Source organism: Tetrao urogallus (assembly GCF_951394365.1).
Source record: "Tetrao urogallus genome assembly, chromosome: 6".
In the NCBI taxonomy this organism is placed as follows: Eukaryota; Metazoa; Chordata; class Aves; order Galliformes; family Phasianidae; genus Tetrao; species Tetrao urogallus.
The window spans coordinates 9,663,896-9,678,784 of NC_136819.1; the positions used below are offsets into that span (position 1 = coordinate 9,663,896).

General features: G+C 43.1%; 1 protein-coding gene across 4 annotated transcripts in view; it reads left to right on the forward strand.

Moving 5' to 3' along the window:
* Positions 1-306: 306 nt before the first annotated feature.
* DENND5A (DENN domain containing 5A) overlaps positions 307-14,889 on the forward strand; it is a gene marked incomplete at both ends in the record, with an annotated part of 58,110 nt that continues 43,527 nt past the window's right edge. For all 4 annotated transcript variants that reach the window (XM_079537004.1, XM_079537005.1, XM_079537006.1 and 1 more), the window contains one exon: positions 307-415. In XM_079537004.1, the coding sequence (XP_079393130.1) occupies positions 307-415 (109 nt within the window). The remainder of the gene's footprint in view (positions 416-14,889) is intronic.

Here is a 14,889-nt window from a genome sequence, read left to right on the forward strand (position 1 = left end):
CTCCTCACGGCGCGACCGCGCGCCTCGCACCCCAACCCGCTCCCCCCCGCCCCTCCGGGCCCAGCAGCATGACGTCACCCCCCAGCGCAGTACGCAAGCGCAGCATTGCGGTCCCTCGGCCCGCGCCGCCCCCCCCCCCCCCCCCGCGGTAACAGCTGGGGGCCGTACCCACAATGCCGCGCGGCGCTGCCCGCTCCGCTCCATCATGGAGGCGGCCGCCGCAGCTGGCGCAGCTGGCGCAGCCCCGCCGCCCGCCGCCGCCCGGCCCTGCAGCCCCTGAGCCCCGCGCACCCCTCGGGCTCCAGCATGAGCGGCGGCAGCGGGGGCGGCTCCTCGGCACCCGGCCGCTTCGCCGACTACTTCGTGATCTGCGGGCTGGACACCGAGACCGGTCTGGAGCCGGACGAGCTCTCCGGTGAGTGACCGCGGGCGGGGGGCGGCGGCCGATACCGGGACGCAGCAGGCAGGCGACCGCCCCGCCGTTCTCCACCCGCGGCCGTCAGCGCCGCGTAGCGCGGGCGCGGCGGGAGCAGCGACACCGGGCGGGGGCCGGTGCGAGGCTCCGGTTTGGGCGCTCCCCGGTCCGGGCGGCGGTGCCCCGGGAGCCGCGGGGCTGCTCGGAACGCGGCAGTGCCCGCGGGAGCGTGCGGAACTTCGTGCGGAACGCGACCGAGTGCCGCTTCCCAACGGCGTGGGGAAAGCAGGGGTGCAAGGAGAGGGGTTGGGGGACTCGTTATCTGCGACCGTCTCGGCCTCGGCAGCGATCTGCCGCGCTCTTCCCGGAGTGTGGTGGCACGCACCAACTTTTGGTGAGGATCCTGAGCTCTAGGAGCGCTCTGGTAACGAGGAATTGGATTTTAGGGAGAAAGTAACAGTTGTTTTACTTGCTCTGTTCTATTTTTTGATTCTACGTGGGATACAGATTCTCTTCCTGCAGCACCTAACAGAAATAGTGTTAAGAACGATTGGCTTTTGGTAGAGAACGTGCTACATGTGTGTGTTTGGGGCCAGCAGCGCCCTGTAGCGCGGTGCCAAAGCCCTGCTTTAGGGCTGCCCATTTGCCCTTTGTTGTGGCTGTGCCTGGGGTCAGCCTTGGCCTCGCCACACGGGCTGCAAGTGCGTTGGGTTGCTGAGCGTTCAGAAAGGTGAATCATTGCCATGGCGAAAACTTGGCCTTGGTGCTTGGTTGTATGTGTGAGCTCAGTACCACTGATTGTATGTTTGGTTGGTTGGTAGTTTAACTGCCTTGATTGTACCGTGTTTATTTGTTTAACTAACTTGGTTTTGTAATACATGTTTGTTTTGCGTCTGTCTTAAAAGCACTGTCTGAATTAATGCCTGTTTCTCGTAGGGTGAAATATATGTTATGGAACTCATCTCTTGCAATTGATGAAAATGATTTGATTTGAATTGATGAAAAAATGAACTCTGCACATTTTGGGCCATGATGATAACTTTCTTCTTTTAATGACTTGAAAGGCGATCTCTCCTCAGTTCATGATGCTGAGTGGGACCTTACCTCTACCCCTCTGTATGTTACTGCAGGTTACTGTTTGAGGATCCTATGCAGTGTAATGGTCTGCACTTTAATGGCCTTTTAAATTACACCAGCAACTCAATGTAAGAAATAGAACAAAATGCAACATAACTTCCTTGAAGGATGTTGGTGATTCCATTGTCTGAATTAAATCATAAGTGAGCAAAGTTTCTAGATTAAAAACAGTAACTCATTTACTACATGCCTATTTGTGTAATGTAGTGCATGGCACACTTGCTGGTAGTCTCTGATCTCAGTGGGCACGTGAATAACATAATGAAATGCAAAAACATGGTGTTCCTTTGAGCTGGCTATCAAACAGGGATGTGAAAAAGAGATCAGTGCCTTTTTTTAGTAATTCTGTTTGAATCTGCAGTTGTGAGGGCTGGAGCATGGCGTTCTGTATTTGCTTTCCCTATTAAGGACTGCACCTAGAGCTTATAGTGCTGTGGTGTGAGATACCTTGCACTCCACTTTTGCCCCATCTGATGGTGCTGCTGGTGATAAGAGGTGTGTGCTGTGCTGTGGGAGGCTGGTCTGTGCGTGTTTGAGGAGCAGGTTAAGAATAAAAAAGAAGAGGGAGGAATGAGGAGAAGGAGAAGAAGTTGATAATGTCCCAACAGAAGAGCTAGCCAGAATTCCAGTGTGTTTTGCTGAGTTTGTTGCATTATTAATAATGCACAGCAGTGGCACTGATAATGCTTTCTAAATCATCTTTTAGGTTACAGCCTCCTCCTGTGCCCACTGATACACGTGCAGAGGGCCTCTGTTGGTTTCGGTGGGTTTTGGGTCAGGCTTTGAAACACTGCACTTCCTGGAAGGTTTTCTTGTTTGAATGAAAGGCTTATTGTGGAGTGGGGCTTTTTGTGTGGCTGTTTTTTTTTTTTTTTTTTTTTTTTTTTCTTATTATTTCTGTGCCGAAAAATAGGACCTGAATCCTTGCCCTCTTGAGACAATCTGCTTCCGAAGCGTCCATTGTTGGGAGAGCGGCAGCAGCCCCGGCTGCCGGCTGAGGCTGCGAGTCCCCGCGGGGCTCCCCTGCACCAGGGCTGCGGTGTGCAGCCGGCACGGCATGATGTCATCGCCGCCCCGCCGCAGGGAGCGGGGAGCTGCCGGGCGCTGCGGGCACCGGGTGCTGCCTGCAGGGCACCCGGCAGGAGAGGCTGTGGGCATTCCAGGTCCTCAGCCGTGCTGTTCGTAATGCGGCCTCCTTGCGGGCTTGTCGGTGGAGCCTAAGAGCGAGGATTGATGCTCAGTCTGGCTCCTGCTGGAGCAGACACCTGTGATAGCCTTTCTCCTTTGTGCGTTGGAAGCTTGCTAAACAGTACAGCCATGATATTTTTTTTTCCTGAGTGACAGAAAATGTGCAGTTGATGCTAAATGTATACACGCATATTGTTTTCTGTCAGTGTGTAAAGTGATGTTTGCTTACTTGTGATATAATGAAAAATAGCATATGTAGGGCTTCCTAGTTAGCATGGGCTAAAGATATTTTCTGTAGCTTGGGCTCTTCTGTCCAGAGGTGTGAGGTAGTTATCTAGTTTTCTCATCATGATGATCGTGTTCTTAGAAGCAGGAGGCAGAATTTTGCTAGAGGGGGTAGAACAAACCCACAGACAAACATACAGCTCCTGGGGCTTGGAGCTCACTGAAACTTCATCCAGCAGCGTTTCTGTGCTGAACTGGAGAGGGCTGAGGTATGTTTCCCAGTGATGACAAGGTGCTGGAAGTGATGACATATCTCTTAGGTGCTGTGCAGTATTTTGGGACATATGCTTCTTCAGAAAGGAAATGATGAAATACATCAACTGCCAACAATCTTTGTGTGTTGCAGTTCGTAATGCTGCAACATCATGCTGGGATTTCCTAATCTCTGTTGAAGAGTGCGTCCTGGAGAGGAGAACAAAGTGGTGCCTTGTCCTTCTGCTGGAATCCCTTCTGTGTTGAATTGCTTAGATGAGAACTGAGGGGTGGTGAAAGTAGTACTTGTGCTCCACTGAACGGTTAGAATTGTTATTCCACATTCTTTTTCTCTAAAGATTTTGTTTTCTTTTCCTTTTCTGTGGTGCGTTAACTTTTACCAACCATGTACCAGTAGTTTGTTTATTATGCAGTGGCAGAGCAGTGGATGAACTTGCTGTTGCATTCCTTACATGTAAGTTTCCTTCACATAATGTGAAATTCAGACACAAATACGTGGGCACTGTATTCTCACCCCATACTTTCAGTATTGCACATGCCTTCATAGTAGTGAGTGCTGTATTGTAAAGATGGTAGTAGTTATTTCAGGAATAACAGCATTACACGGAGATGTAGTTGGAAAAGGAAAATGCTTATAGTCTCTGAAGAAAAGGGGACCTGATCCAGGTCTATAAATATCTAAGGTGTGGGGGGCAGAGTGGCGAGGCCAGACTGTTTTCAGTGGTGAGTGGAGACAGGACAAGGGGAAACGGACGGAAACTGCAGCATAGGAAGTTCTGCACAAACATGCGCAAGAACTTCTTTGCAGTGAGGTGACGGAGCACTGGAACAGGCTGCCAGGGAGGTGGTGGAGTCTCCTTCTCTGGAGATGTTCAAGACCTGCCTGGATGCCAACCTGTGCGACCTGGTGTAGGGAACCTGCTTTGGCAGGGGGGTTGGACTCGATGATCTCTGGAGGTCCCTTCCAACCCCTACAATTCTGTGATTCTGTGAAAAGGATGATGATTTACGAACAGGATTATTGAAAAAAACAAGAACTAAAAACTCCAACCAACCAAAAAAAAACCCAACAAAAACTAAAAAAAAACAAGCGAACCCAATAATGTTCTGGATGACTAAAGCCAATGGTTGGTGTGTCAACCATATTTCTTTCTGCAGTTCTTCCTGGTCTGAACAGACCATAGAATTGTATGGTCCTAAGATGAATCTATTCAATAGGTAAACTCCTGTTTCTTTTACCAAGATCAGTGTTTTAGTGCTTTGACTTGTCAGTCTGATGATGGGCTTCATTCTTGAAGGAGGTTGCAAATGATGTTAGTGAGGGCTTGTGTCCAGGCTTTCTCCTTCCAATAGGCACTTCTAATGTGCCTTTTCAGAATCCATACTCATTTTCTATTTACTTTACGGAAATGTAATACTATTTTAATTATCCTTAATCTCCTATACCTTTTACTTGCGTCTTGTTTCCAACAGCACTGAGATAAGATCAGTGTATATCAATGATGTAGCATCATGGGACCGATCAGGAGTAACGCATGTGTGTGCTGAGACACTAGCTGCTTTATTAGTGCTGGTGTGTGAAATTCTAAGTGACGATGTGTGGTATTTATTTAGCTACACTCAAAATTAATCTGACAAACTGACATGAAAGCAAGTGTTTCTCCTCACCAGTAGAAGAGAAATGTCTCACCTCATCCCTGTGCCAGTAATTGAAGTGTCATTGTTTTTCTATTTTGCTTGGTTCCGGTTTAAGATGTCAACTTACCTTCATAAGTGCCTTTTGGTAGCGTTTATGAAGTGTTTTAAAATATGGGTATGATGATGTAACTGAGAGCGTTAGTCAGATATATAAAGCAATGCCTGCTACTCAGTAGTTCGGAATTGGTACAGCAGTTTCCTGTAGTAATGTTGTTGTTGGATCCTGTGCTAGTCTGCAAGTTCGACACACTTAAGTAGTTGCAGGTTTTCAGTTTGCCTCAGAGGTATTTGTCAGGAGTGCCTGAAGGGAAGGCTGGAGATGAAGAGCAAGCACAGAGCTCTTTCTGACTGATATTTGTCTCTATTTTTTATTTATTTCTTATTTTCCTCTTTAGGACATTTATCTTTGGGAATTAAATAATGCATTTTGGGGTTGGAGCACACTGGTTTTGCAGTGAAGTTCTACAGCATTGTTTGTTCTTGGGTAAACAGTGTGTGAGCACATTTTGCTGCAGCAATAGTGCCAACACTCACTGCAGAAACTGTGTTGGTAGGAGCCACTGCTTAATTTCTCCATAAGCTGAAGTGTTTTCTTCCTTTTCCTTTTGCCTCTCTTCGTCCCTAACATAGATGGCACCAGTACAAGCATTGCACAGTTCCTTAACAGTACATCTCCTCCCTTGGGCATTCCCTCCAAGGCTGAAGGAAGGCTTTTCACTTCCATTCCTCCTCTAAGGCTGCTGGCTGAAATACTGGCTCTATGGAGGCCCCTCCAGCAGCACCAGGGTTTGGACCCTGCACTATTCTCACACAGGTCACTGCGGATGGGCACTAGGTATCGACAGCTTTTGGCTGGGCTTACACTGGCACATGTGGAACGCTTTAATCCACATAGCAGTTTATTCTACTGCACCCTGCCCCCTCTGTCTTTTCCCAAGAAGCCCGAGTTGTTTGCCATGTTTGAGTGCCAAAAAAGATCTTTTGTCTCTTTGGGAACTGAGGCAGACGTGCTAGGGTAGCTGATATGTGGAATAAAGAATGGGAGAGCTGATGTAAGGGGGAAGCAGCTGTGCTTTGCTGCACTGCATTTGAAGTTGGGGTTTATTAGGTGACGTTTCTATAACACCAACTGTGTGGTTATCACATTTGCTTTAGAAAATCTTTCCTCACATCCCGAAACACTTCCTTCTCCCATCCTCCACTATTCAGTTACAGATTCAGCTTATTTGTAAGGGTCTCAATTAAAGTGGGAGGAAGGGGAAGTTGCAGAGTAGATTGATGATGTTTAGAATGTGTCATAAGAATGTAGTTTACAAGGCAGGCTTCTAAAACCTTTTTTTTGAAAAGCATTGGCGTTTCACATCTGTAAGGCAAGGCATACGGAGATGAATAGTTTTAAGATTTTCTGTTCCTTTGCTCTTTTCTGTTTTGTTTTGTTTTGTGTGTGTGTTCCTTTGTGGTTTCTTCTGCAAGTGAAGTGCTATATAAAGAAAACCTTACATGGATTTTTTGGGGCAGTACTACCACTTGCAAATAATAAAGCAGAGTTTTTCTAAATCTTTGAATTATTGATCCTGTAGTTCCAAAATGCTAGCTGTTTTTATCTGCCTTTTGGGCAAGTGATGTTCTACTTGAGTGTTCGTGGTAATGCCTTCTCATACTTCTCTTTTGAATTCCCTCTGACCTGCAGGCTCATGTAACAGAAGTAATGCATGTGAAGAGACAATGTCAGAAACAATTACTTACTGATGTGTGTTGTGCAGTAATTATTCTCTCTGACTTTCTTGACAAGCCTTTTGGATTTGTGGTTGAGTTGAGTTTGCTGTGAATTAGAATGCTAACCCTGAGAGGCATAAAATATTACTGCACAGAGAAATGATCAAGCATTCAAACACAGACTGATGAGGGATGAAGAATTTACTTTGAGTGCTTCTTCTAAAGGTTTCTTTCTCATTTTTTCTAGGAAAGTGCTGCTTTGCTTATTTGATGGACAAGACACCTGTAGTTTCAAACTTTTCTGTGAAAGTGTAGAATACTATCTTATTTGCTTTATTTAATGATCTGCCACAGTCAGGAACAGCGTATACCTTTGTATTGCATCATTTATACTAGTCCTCAAATACCTTGAGGGAGAAACTTCATTGGTGGTGGTAAGTGATCTGCAGTCTGCTAACAAGGCAATCCTAACCAGCTTTGTCATTTGCATGTAGAACAACATTTCAATGTTTAATTTAGTGAGGAAACAAGGTGGTCTCACAGAGACAAATTTTCTTCCAGCATGACTTCAGGAGAGCTTGGGAAACTCTTTTCGCAACTGTACTTGCTACTCTTTGTATTTACAATCTCAGGAAGATGTGGAGAGGGATGTTGAGGATGCTGCAATGTACTGTACTGTGCTGTATGGTGTTTCTGACTTTCATCACCCTTATTTTTTGTCAACTATCTACTATTTGCATATATTACCTATTTCTCCTTGACTTGCTACTTTCAGCAAACTCCCTTACCACTTTTGTGGTAAGGGAGTTGTCCTGGGTTTGTTTTCCAAGCCCAGCACTAACTGACTGAACTGCCCTCAGTATTACTTCGGGGAAAGGTCCCAGTACCAGCTCTAATCAGCATGGGAATGTCATGTCCCTTTCCAACTCACTTGTGTGGGTGGTCTGAGGGGTTGAGATGTGGGAGGCCTCACTGTGCTGTTTCACTGAGGAGTGGTAAAATTTCTATTTATCAACATCATTTCTGAGAAAAAGTCCTACAGAAATTTTGTGGCAGCCCAGGCCAATCTCAACTGTAGGCTGCTGTGGTCTCCCATCTTCTGTGCTTACTGTGATTGTATGCCTTGCACAAGGACTGGCTAATCCTGTTGGACATGGATCACTGTAGCAGGTTCTGGGGAGCACCAGACCCTGGAATGAGGGAAGAGTTTGACAGTGCACAGTCATTGACTGAACTAGTAAGTTCTTTACAGCGAGAGTGGTGAGGTGCTGGAACAGGCTGCCCAGAGAGGTTGTGGATGCCCCGTCCCTGGAGGTCAGGGGCCAGGTTGGATGGGGCCCTGGGCAGCCTGGTCTTGTATTAAATGTGGAGGTTGGTGGCCTTGCCTGTGGCAGGGGGGTTGGAGATTCATGATCCTTGAGGTCCCTTCCAACCCTGGCCATAGTCAAAAAAAGATCTTCAGTCTGAAATCTGTCTGAAATGGAACAATTTGCAAAACTGACCTGATCTCGAGCTCTAAGGGTTTTGTATTCCAGAGGACGTGTTCTTGTGCTCTGTGAGGTTGCTTCTAGGACTGCATGTCCTAGACACTGGTAGGTGTCAGGGTTCACCTGTCCCATGGAAGTTTATTCAGGATCTGGTTCTGCGAAGAACCTGACTCTGCTGGTCTCTTCCATTTTGTATTTCTAGTACATGTAAATGAATTCTGTCCTATTCTGAAGATGGGCCATTCTTTTTGTTTCTTAGTGTCTTTTGCATGCATTTCAGCTTTGTTCTGTAATAGAAGCACAGCCCTGCTCCCTGCTGTTGGTGGGAACACGCCTGTTATTGTAATTTTGAATGCTGCTTCTGTTGTTTTTCTGTTTGTTGAAAACAGAGCAAAAGGTCCTTCTGTCTTTTTGCTCTGGATAGTGCAGTAAAAAAAAAGTCTTGTAAAAGGTTTTCATTATAAGAACAGTTCCTTGAAAACTTCCATCAGGCAGTCTTATTTAAATGCATCATGTCCTCTTACTGTGCTGCCTATGCAGTCTTTCTCTTAAAACAAACAAACAAAAAACAACTTAGGATGCTTTTAAAGATAGGAGCTGGGGATTTTCTTTAATTTGTAAAAAGCTGCCTTGGATTCTTGGTAGTTTCTTTTGTCACTTCCCTGGCCCACCTCTTCCCACCTTCCTTAAAACTGTATGGGGAAAAAGGAAAGATACTCATTTTCTGAGCTTGCAGTCACAAAATGCAGATGTTCTCAACTGCTTTTCGTTGGTGCTTTAAAACTATTGCTGCAGTTTTTGAGAATGTTCCTGAATAAGTGTGGCAGTGCGTTTTGTTATCAACTGGATGAATGACTTAAATTACAAGTGGGTATCTATAAATTTCTCATTTTCATTAGTTACAGAGAGCTTAGAAGAATATGTGCCACTGAAGGAATGGATGGTCTATTTGTATCCAGTGACATTTACACCCAATATTCTGTTATGCAGTGAAAATAACTTTTTTTTTTTTTAATTTCAGTGCAGAGTGAGGTTCTTTGTGTCACAGTTGATGAAAAGCTGAAAAGAAAAAGAAACCAAGAAAACAAAAGTATGTTTTCCAGTCAGCAGATCTTGTCTTTTTGTCCTTACCATCTTTCTGGTGGCTGCAGGAGATAGAAGTGTATTGTTCATTGAATGTTGAAATAAAGGTTGTATGCTGAAAGGAGTGTGTTCTCATGGGATTGGGATAAGGAGCAAGTTTGGGTTCCTTGGATGACAAACAGGCAAAAGAAAACAAACACATAGGAGCCTTTAATTGCACTGGTTATTCTTTGTCTTCTCTCTGCTTCCTCCAAATAAAGTCTTTTTTTTTTTTTACAGCTGAAGGATGGCACTCCACCCAACCTACATTTCCATTACACTTAAGTAGAGGGTGGTGTGTCCCTAACACGCATTTCTACCTTTGTTTTAGAAAGGCGAACAGAGGACTTCCTTTGCCTTTGAACTCTTTTCTCAGCCAAAGCAGAACCTTTTAACTTGCATAAAGGAGTTTTTGGAGGGAGTCAGAGCTGTGAGTGTTGTTGGTTGTAGATTTCTTCCAAGTCCTAAGAAATAACAGCCATTAAAGACAGTGGGCAAACCCCTGATTCACTGCATACAGTGGGTGTGAAACCTCTTATTCCAATTGCTGAAGCAGCAATACTGGAAAAAAAAAAAAGAAAAAAAGTGATTCTGAAGATTTTTCTCATAAATAATTCAAACAATTTTCAAAACAGTTAAAAATCCCAATTTGAGCAATAAATTAGCTAGTCTAGCCATCAATTCAGCTTGCGCTGTGTCTGTTGCCAGCAGCGAGCAGAGGAGGGGATAGAAGTGCAGGACAGTAGGTTAGTGTGTTTCAGCATAAAAGAGAAGAGTTCTTTTCAGGGTACATCCAAGAAAGAGCTTCTCTGGGAAAGGGAATCCTCTGATGGGAAATGCACGTGGATCTGCTTTGAGAGAAGGAGCTGGAAGGAAGGAAGCAAGTCATAATCTGAAGGCATTTATCTGCTGATGGCGTGACTGCTTACAGATCTTGCAGCTGCGTCTTTCCTTGAATCATGGTTTTTATTCCATGAATTCTCATTCAGTGACTTTCTTACCTTAGTCTGCCAAACTTTCGTTGTTTATTTCCTAGTTGGTAGAGTTTTGTAGCTACATGTAGATCAGCGTTTGTTAAAGAAGGAATCAGAGAAAGGTATTTTTTTATTTTATTTCCATTCTTTTGAAGCAGTGGCTAATTATTGGTATATTAGTAGCTCTCCAACTATGCATTGAAGTGACTTTTCTTTAACACTACGATGTGGACTCCTGACAGTTCATTCTTGTGATAGAAAGCATCTATTTCTGTGTTTCTGAGAGCGTGTCTTAGAATGGCCAGTTTCTGTGTTTCATCCCAATGTTATTTGGTAGGTGGGAATCCGTGAAATTCAGCCACCTCTGGGGATAAGTTAGAATGGTACTGTTCTCCAGAGGTTAAGTCTGGGCTTTCTGCTTTTTATTTCTTGTTCATTTTTTGAAGGGCTAGAGTGGATCAGTAAAATTGCCACCTAATTTCACATCTGGTATGATGCAGGCCGTATAGATAAGTTACAGCTTTTTCACTTTTTTTTTTTTTTTTTTTTTTTCTCCTCTTAAGGCTTGAAAATAGTCTTATTTTTAATGGAACTGCTTTGCATGTCTGCATGCATTTTTAGCACCTGTATTATGCAGTGTAACCAGATCAACTGCTGGCTATCTGGCACCAGGGTGCATACTACCTGTTCCTCACTCTGCTTATCCTTTGCTACCCGTCAGTCTTGCTTCTGATTTCTCTAATTTGTTCTACTCTTTCATCTCTTCTACAGCATGGATTCCAGTTATATACACACTATTTTACCAGCTAGCTATTTTTGTTATTTTTGACTTGGACCAGTGATTTTAGAGCTGGAGTGATTTTTATGCTCAGTAAATGTGATTTGCAAAGATAACACTCTTTCCAGAAAAATGTCTTTGTATCTGTAACCTCATTGCACGTACTGAGAAGGTGGCTGCTGGCTGAACTGGGGATCCTACTGCCGTTTGTGACATCAGCTGCTGGTTTTAGATTAGCTTCATTCTAAATGTGTTGTGGAATGCTTCCATTCCTGTATTTTTGCAGACAATTTGGACTTTTTCATATGTGTTGTGCCCCATGACAGGCATGTTACTGCAGTTACTCGGTTTTCATCCAAAAGCCAAGAATGAGAAAGATGCATTTAAAAACGTTATACGATATGCATTTTCACCCGAGTGTAAATGTTACTGTGTGTGCTTTAATGCATTTTTTAACACTCAAAGCAGAATAGAATTAACAAAATACGTTATTCATATATGCATATATAAGAAACAATATATATATAGTATTTTGTTATATATGGTGTCTGAGTTGGTACTGAATTGGTCTTCTTGTCTGGTTTCCTGAAGGTTCTTTCAAAGCACGTGGAGATGCAGTATTAAGGCAGCTAGGCTGTTCTCTGGGTGGTGTTTATAATTCATGCGCTGTTTGTATCCCTGTGTTGGCTGACTTCTGATTTGCAGTCCGCTCTTTGGAAAATCCAACTCTTTGGCTGTTGTGGCCAGCCTCATCTTGAGCCATTACCCTGTGCAATCTGCGATGGGTCTCGCCATTGCAAGACTCTTTAAGCTGTGAGATGGGAAATGAAGAGGTAAATGATACAGTTACAGGTTCTCTGAGGACTCTTGAATCCTGACTGCCATTTCTCTAGTGTGCTGCTTAGCTCAGGAAGGCTGCCCAAAACGTGTGGTTCATAATTGCCGTTGCTGGTGCAGATGGCTGTTATTCTTATTTGTTTAGTTACAGCAGTACGAACTGTTTTGTGGTTAATCTGCTTTATGTTGATTGCCGTAAGACATTCATGTACAGCCTGCGTACGCTTAAATGAGAGTGTCCTTATGTGGAAAATATAGCTGTTTTGTTCTGATTGCTTACCATCTCCAATATAATTTTCTATTAAAAGATGTCACTTACACAGTAAATGTACATTGAAACTCAGTGGGTTGAATGAATAGCAGGCTATACCACAGGAATTTAAAGAAACAAGCTGCTTAGCATGATAAAGGCAGCAAACTGCTTAATAAGAATCAGTAGAGCTTTGTTTTATAATTATTTTGAGCAAGTCAGCAGGCTCAGTGAACAAATGAAGGTGGCAGTATTAACAATTCTTGAAAACCAGTGTTGTGTGACCATTCAGTTCTTCTGTCAGGCACTTGTAGTAACTAGGATAGCTGCTTCTGAGTGGTTCTTTACTGCTGCGGCAGGAAAATTGGCAGTTCTACCTCTCTAATATCTGCTCTGAGACTTTTTGTTTTTTTCCAAGCTAGTATTCAGGGAGAGATTTCTGTATGGTTCTTAGCCTTGAATGGTTGTTTGTTTTTTTAGGAGTTGTAGCACTGCATTGTAGTCATATTCTAAAAACTGAATCCAAACGATGAATTGATAGCATATGTAAAAACCTATGGTTCAGTTTATATATATATATATATATATATATATATATATATATATATATATATATATATATATATATATATATTTATATATATATATATATATATTTATCCATTTTGCCCTTTCTCAGCAAGGACAGTTTAAGAAACAGTCCACCTAGATGTGTATTGCTTCTGTTGCTGTAAGGTACCTGGAAGGAATTGTTTTGCAGGCATGGCTTCGGTGTACAACATATGTTAACAGTTTCGATTCAGCTGTGGCTTATTCCATGACTGCATGTGAAGATGATTCTTCAACTTGGCATGTTTATCTGCATCTAGTAACAGTGACTGCAGCCATGAATTGTCTTCCCCTCCGTTCAGCTTGCAAACAGAACATTGCAAGTGGCATAGTCAAAAAAGAAGGGAAAGAAGCAAGGGGTGTTCATCTTTGGTGGTAGGATTTTAAGTTTGAATTTCCAGCAGTTCAAGAATCTCATCTTTCTTTTTTGTTTTATGGAGAATTTGAAATTTCAGGTTCTTCACTTAAAGTGCTAATGTCTGATAGTTTATGTACTGGTGGGAGGTCATGAGTAATTGAACCCAGAAGTTGAATGACCTAACTTTTTTTTTTTTTTACTGTGTTGGGAGGACGTTTTTCTTTTCCTTAAGAAGAATGTGAAAGGCAGTGAATCAATTTTTTCTCAGGGTAAACCAAGTAAGAGTTGAAGTAAGCCCTTTGGGGTTGACTCTTCTTTTTGCTCCACCTCAAAGCTGAGGAGAGCTTGGTAGATAGCATCTTGCAGGTTAGTGAAGATCTCTGTGCTTGGCTGTACTTTCAGTAACCTTTTGTCCCACTGTATGATTTTGTGGAAGCAGTTTCCATTGGTAGATGTGGTTTTATGAGTACATCCAAAGCAATGCTGTGTTCCACAGTATATCGTGTTTTTTGAGTTTGTGAGTCCTACTTCAGACACATCTGTCTTCTGCTCACAGGTTACGTGTCAAGAGAAGTCATGTCAGGAAGAGGAGTGGAGCAAGCGTTGGCCTGTATTCACTGCAGTTCTGCATTGTGGTGTATGTTACAGTCAATATTAGGCTGCTAATTGCAATATCACTCAAAATAGGTGTAGTAGATAGTTCAAATGTGAAATATTTGGGGTGTGTGGCTGTTCTAATGTGCTTGTAATTAGGAAGCCCAGATTACAGGCACATAGGCCAGTATCCTTTAAGGAGAGGAGTTTTATGAGAAGCAGAATCTGATGACAGCAGACCTTTGATTGTCCTCAGTGTGAGAACGTGACTCACTCTAACACTTATGGGATACGTAATTTTTATCAATTTCTTTTGCATTTTTATTTTCTCAGTTTTAGAGTAAAACTGTCAACTTCTGATGTTTTTCTTCCTCCTCATTAAAATGTTTTGTTATTCAGAGTTGTTTTTTTTTTTAAATCAAAATGCTTTCAATGAATACTAAATCCGGTGTCCAGTTCACATAGAAACATCTTGAAGCTTTGGGTTATTTTTGCCTGCTGGAAGTGTGCTGCAGTTGATGCTTTGCTGGAGCAAAAAGTGTGTGAGAAGCTGAGAAGCTTCTAACTGGTCATAAGTTTAGGAACTAAGGATTAATTGGATTTGGACACTGAAGTAAAGCAATTTTGTGTGTATGTGTGTGTGTGGTTGGATGCCTATTGGTAACTGTGAGCTGATCAGTGAGGGAAGTGAAGGGGAACCTAGCAACCTGCTGGTGCTCAGGTTCTCATTGGTAGTAACAGCAAGAAAATAAGCTGCTCAATGTCCTGCAGTTGCACAGATCAACTTTCTGTTCCAGGATTGAAATTTGCAGATGGTGTTGGTGAGTTGTCGCTTGAGTTCCCTTCCCTATCGAATCACTTGATTTTAGCTTTGCTCGTTCTGAAGGTCCAGTGGTTTGTTTTATTATGTATGCTTCTGTCTGGATCAGGATTTACTTCCAAAGACAAGGTGGATTTCCAGAAACCTGTTTTAGTTCTTACATTACGTTTTAGACTGATTTTTAGATCTAAAAAAATGTACATGTGTCTTAGAGAGAGTATGTCTTGGGGAAATGTGAGGAAAGGCTTTTTAAAGTAGATTAGCATCCGTTTTTGCAGATTTTTTTGGTGATTGTAAAGGAAGAGCAGCATCCTGAATTTTTTCACTATTGATCATTTTGGGAAGAAGATTTTTATTCTAGAAATTGTCTCATTCTTTCAAAAACATGCATGATCTTGCATGTAGGTG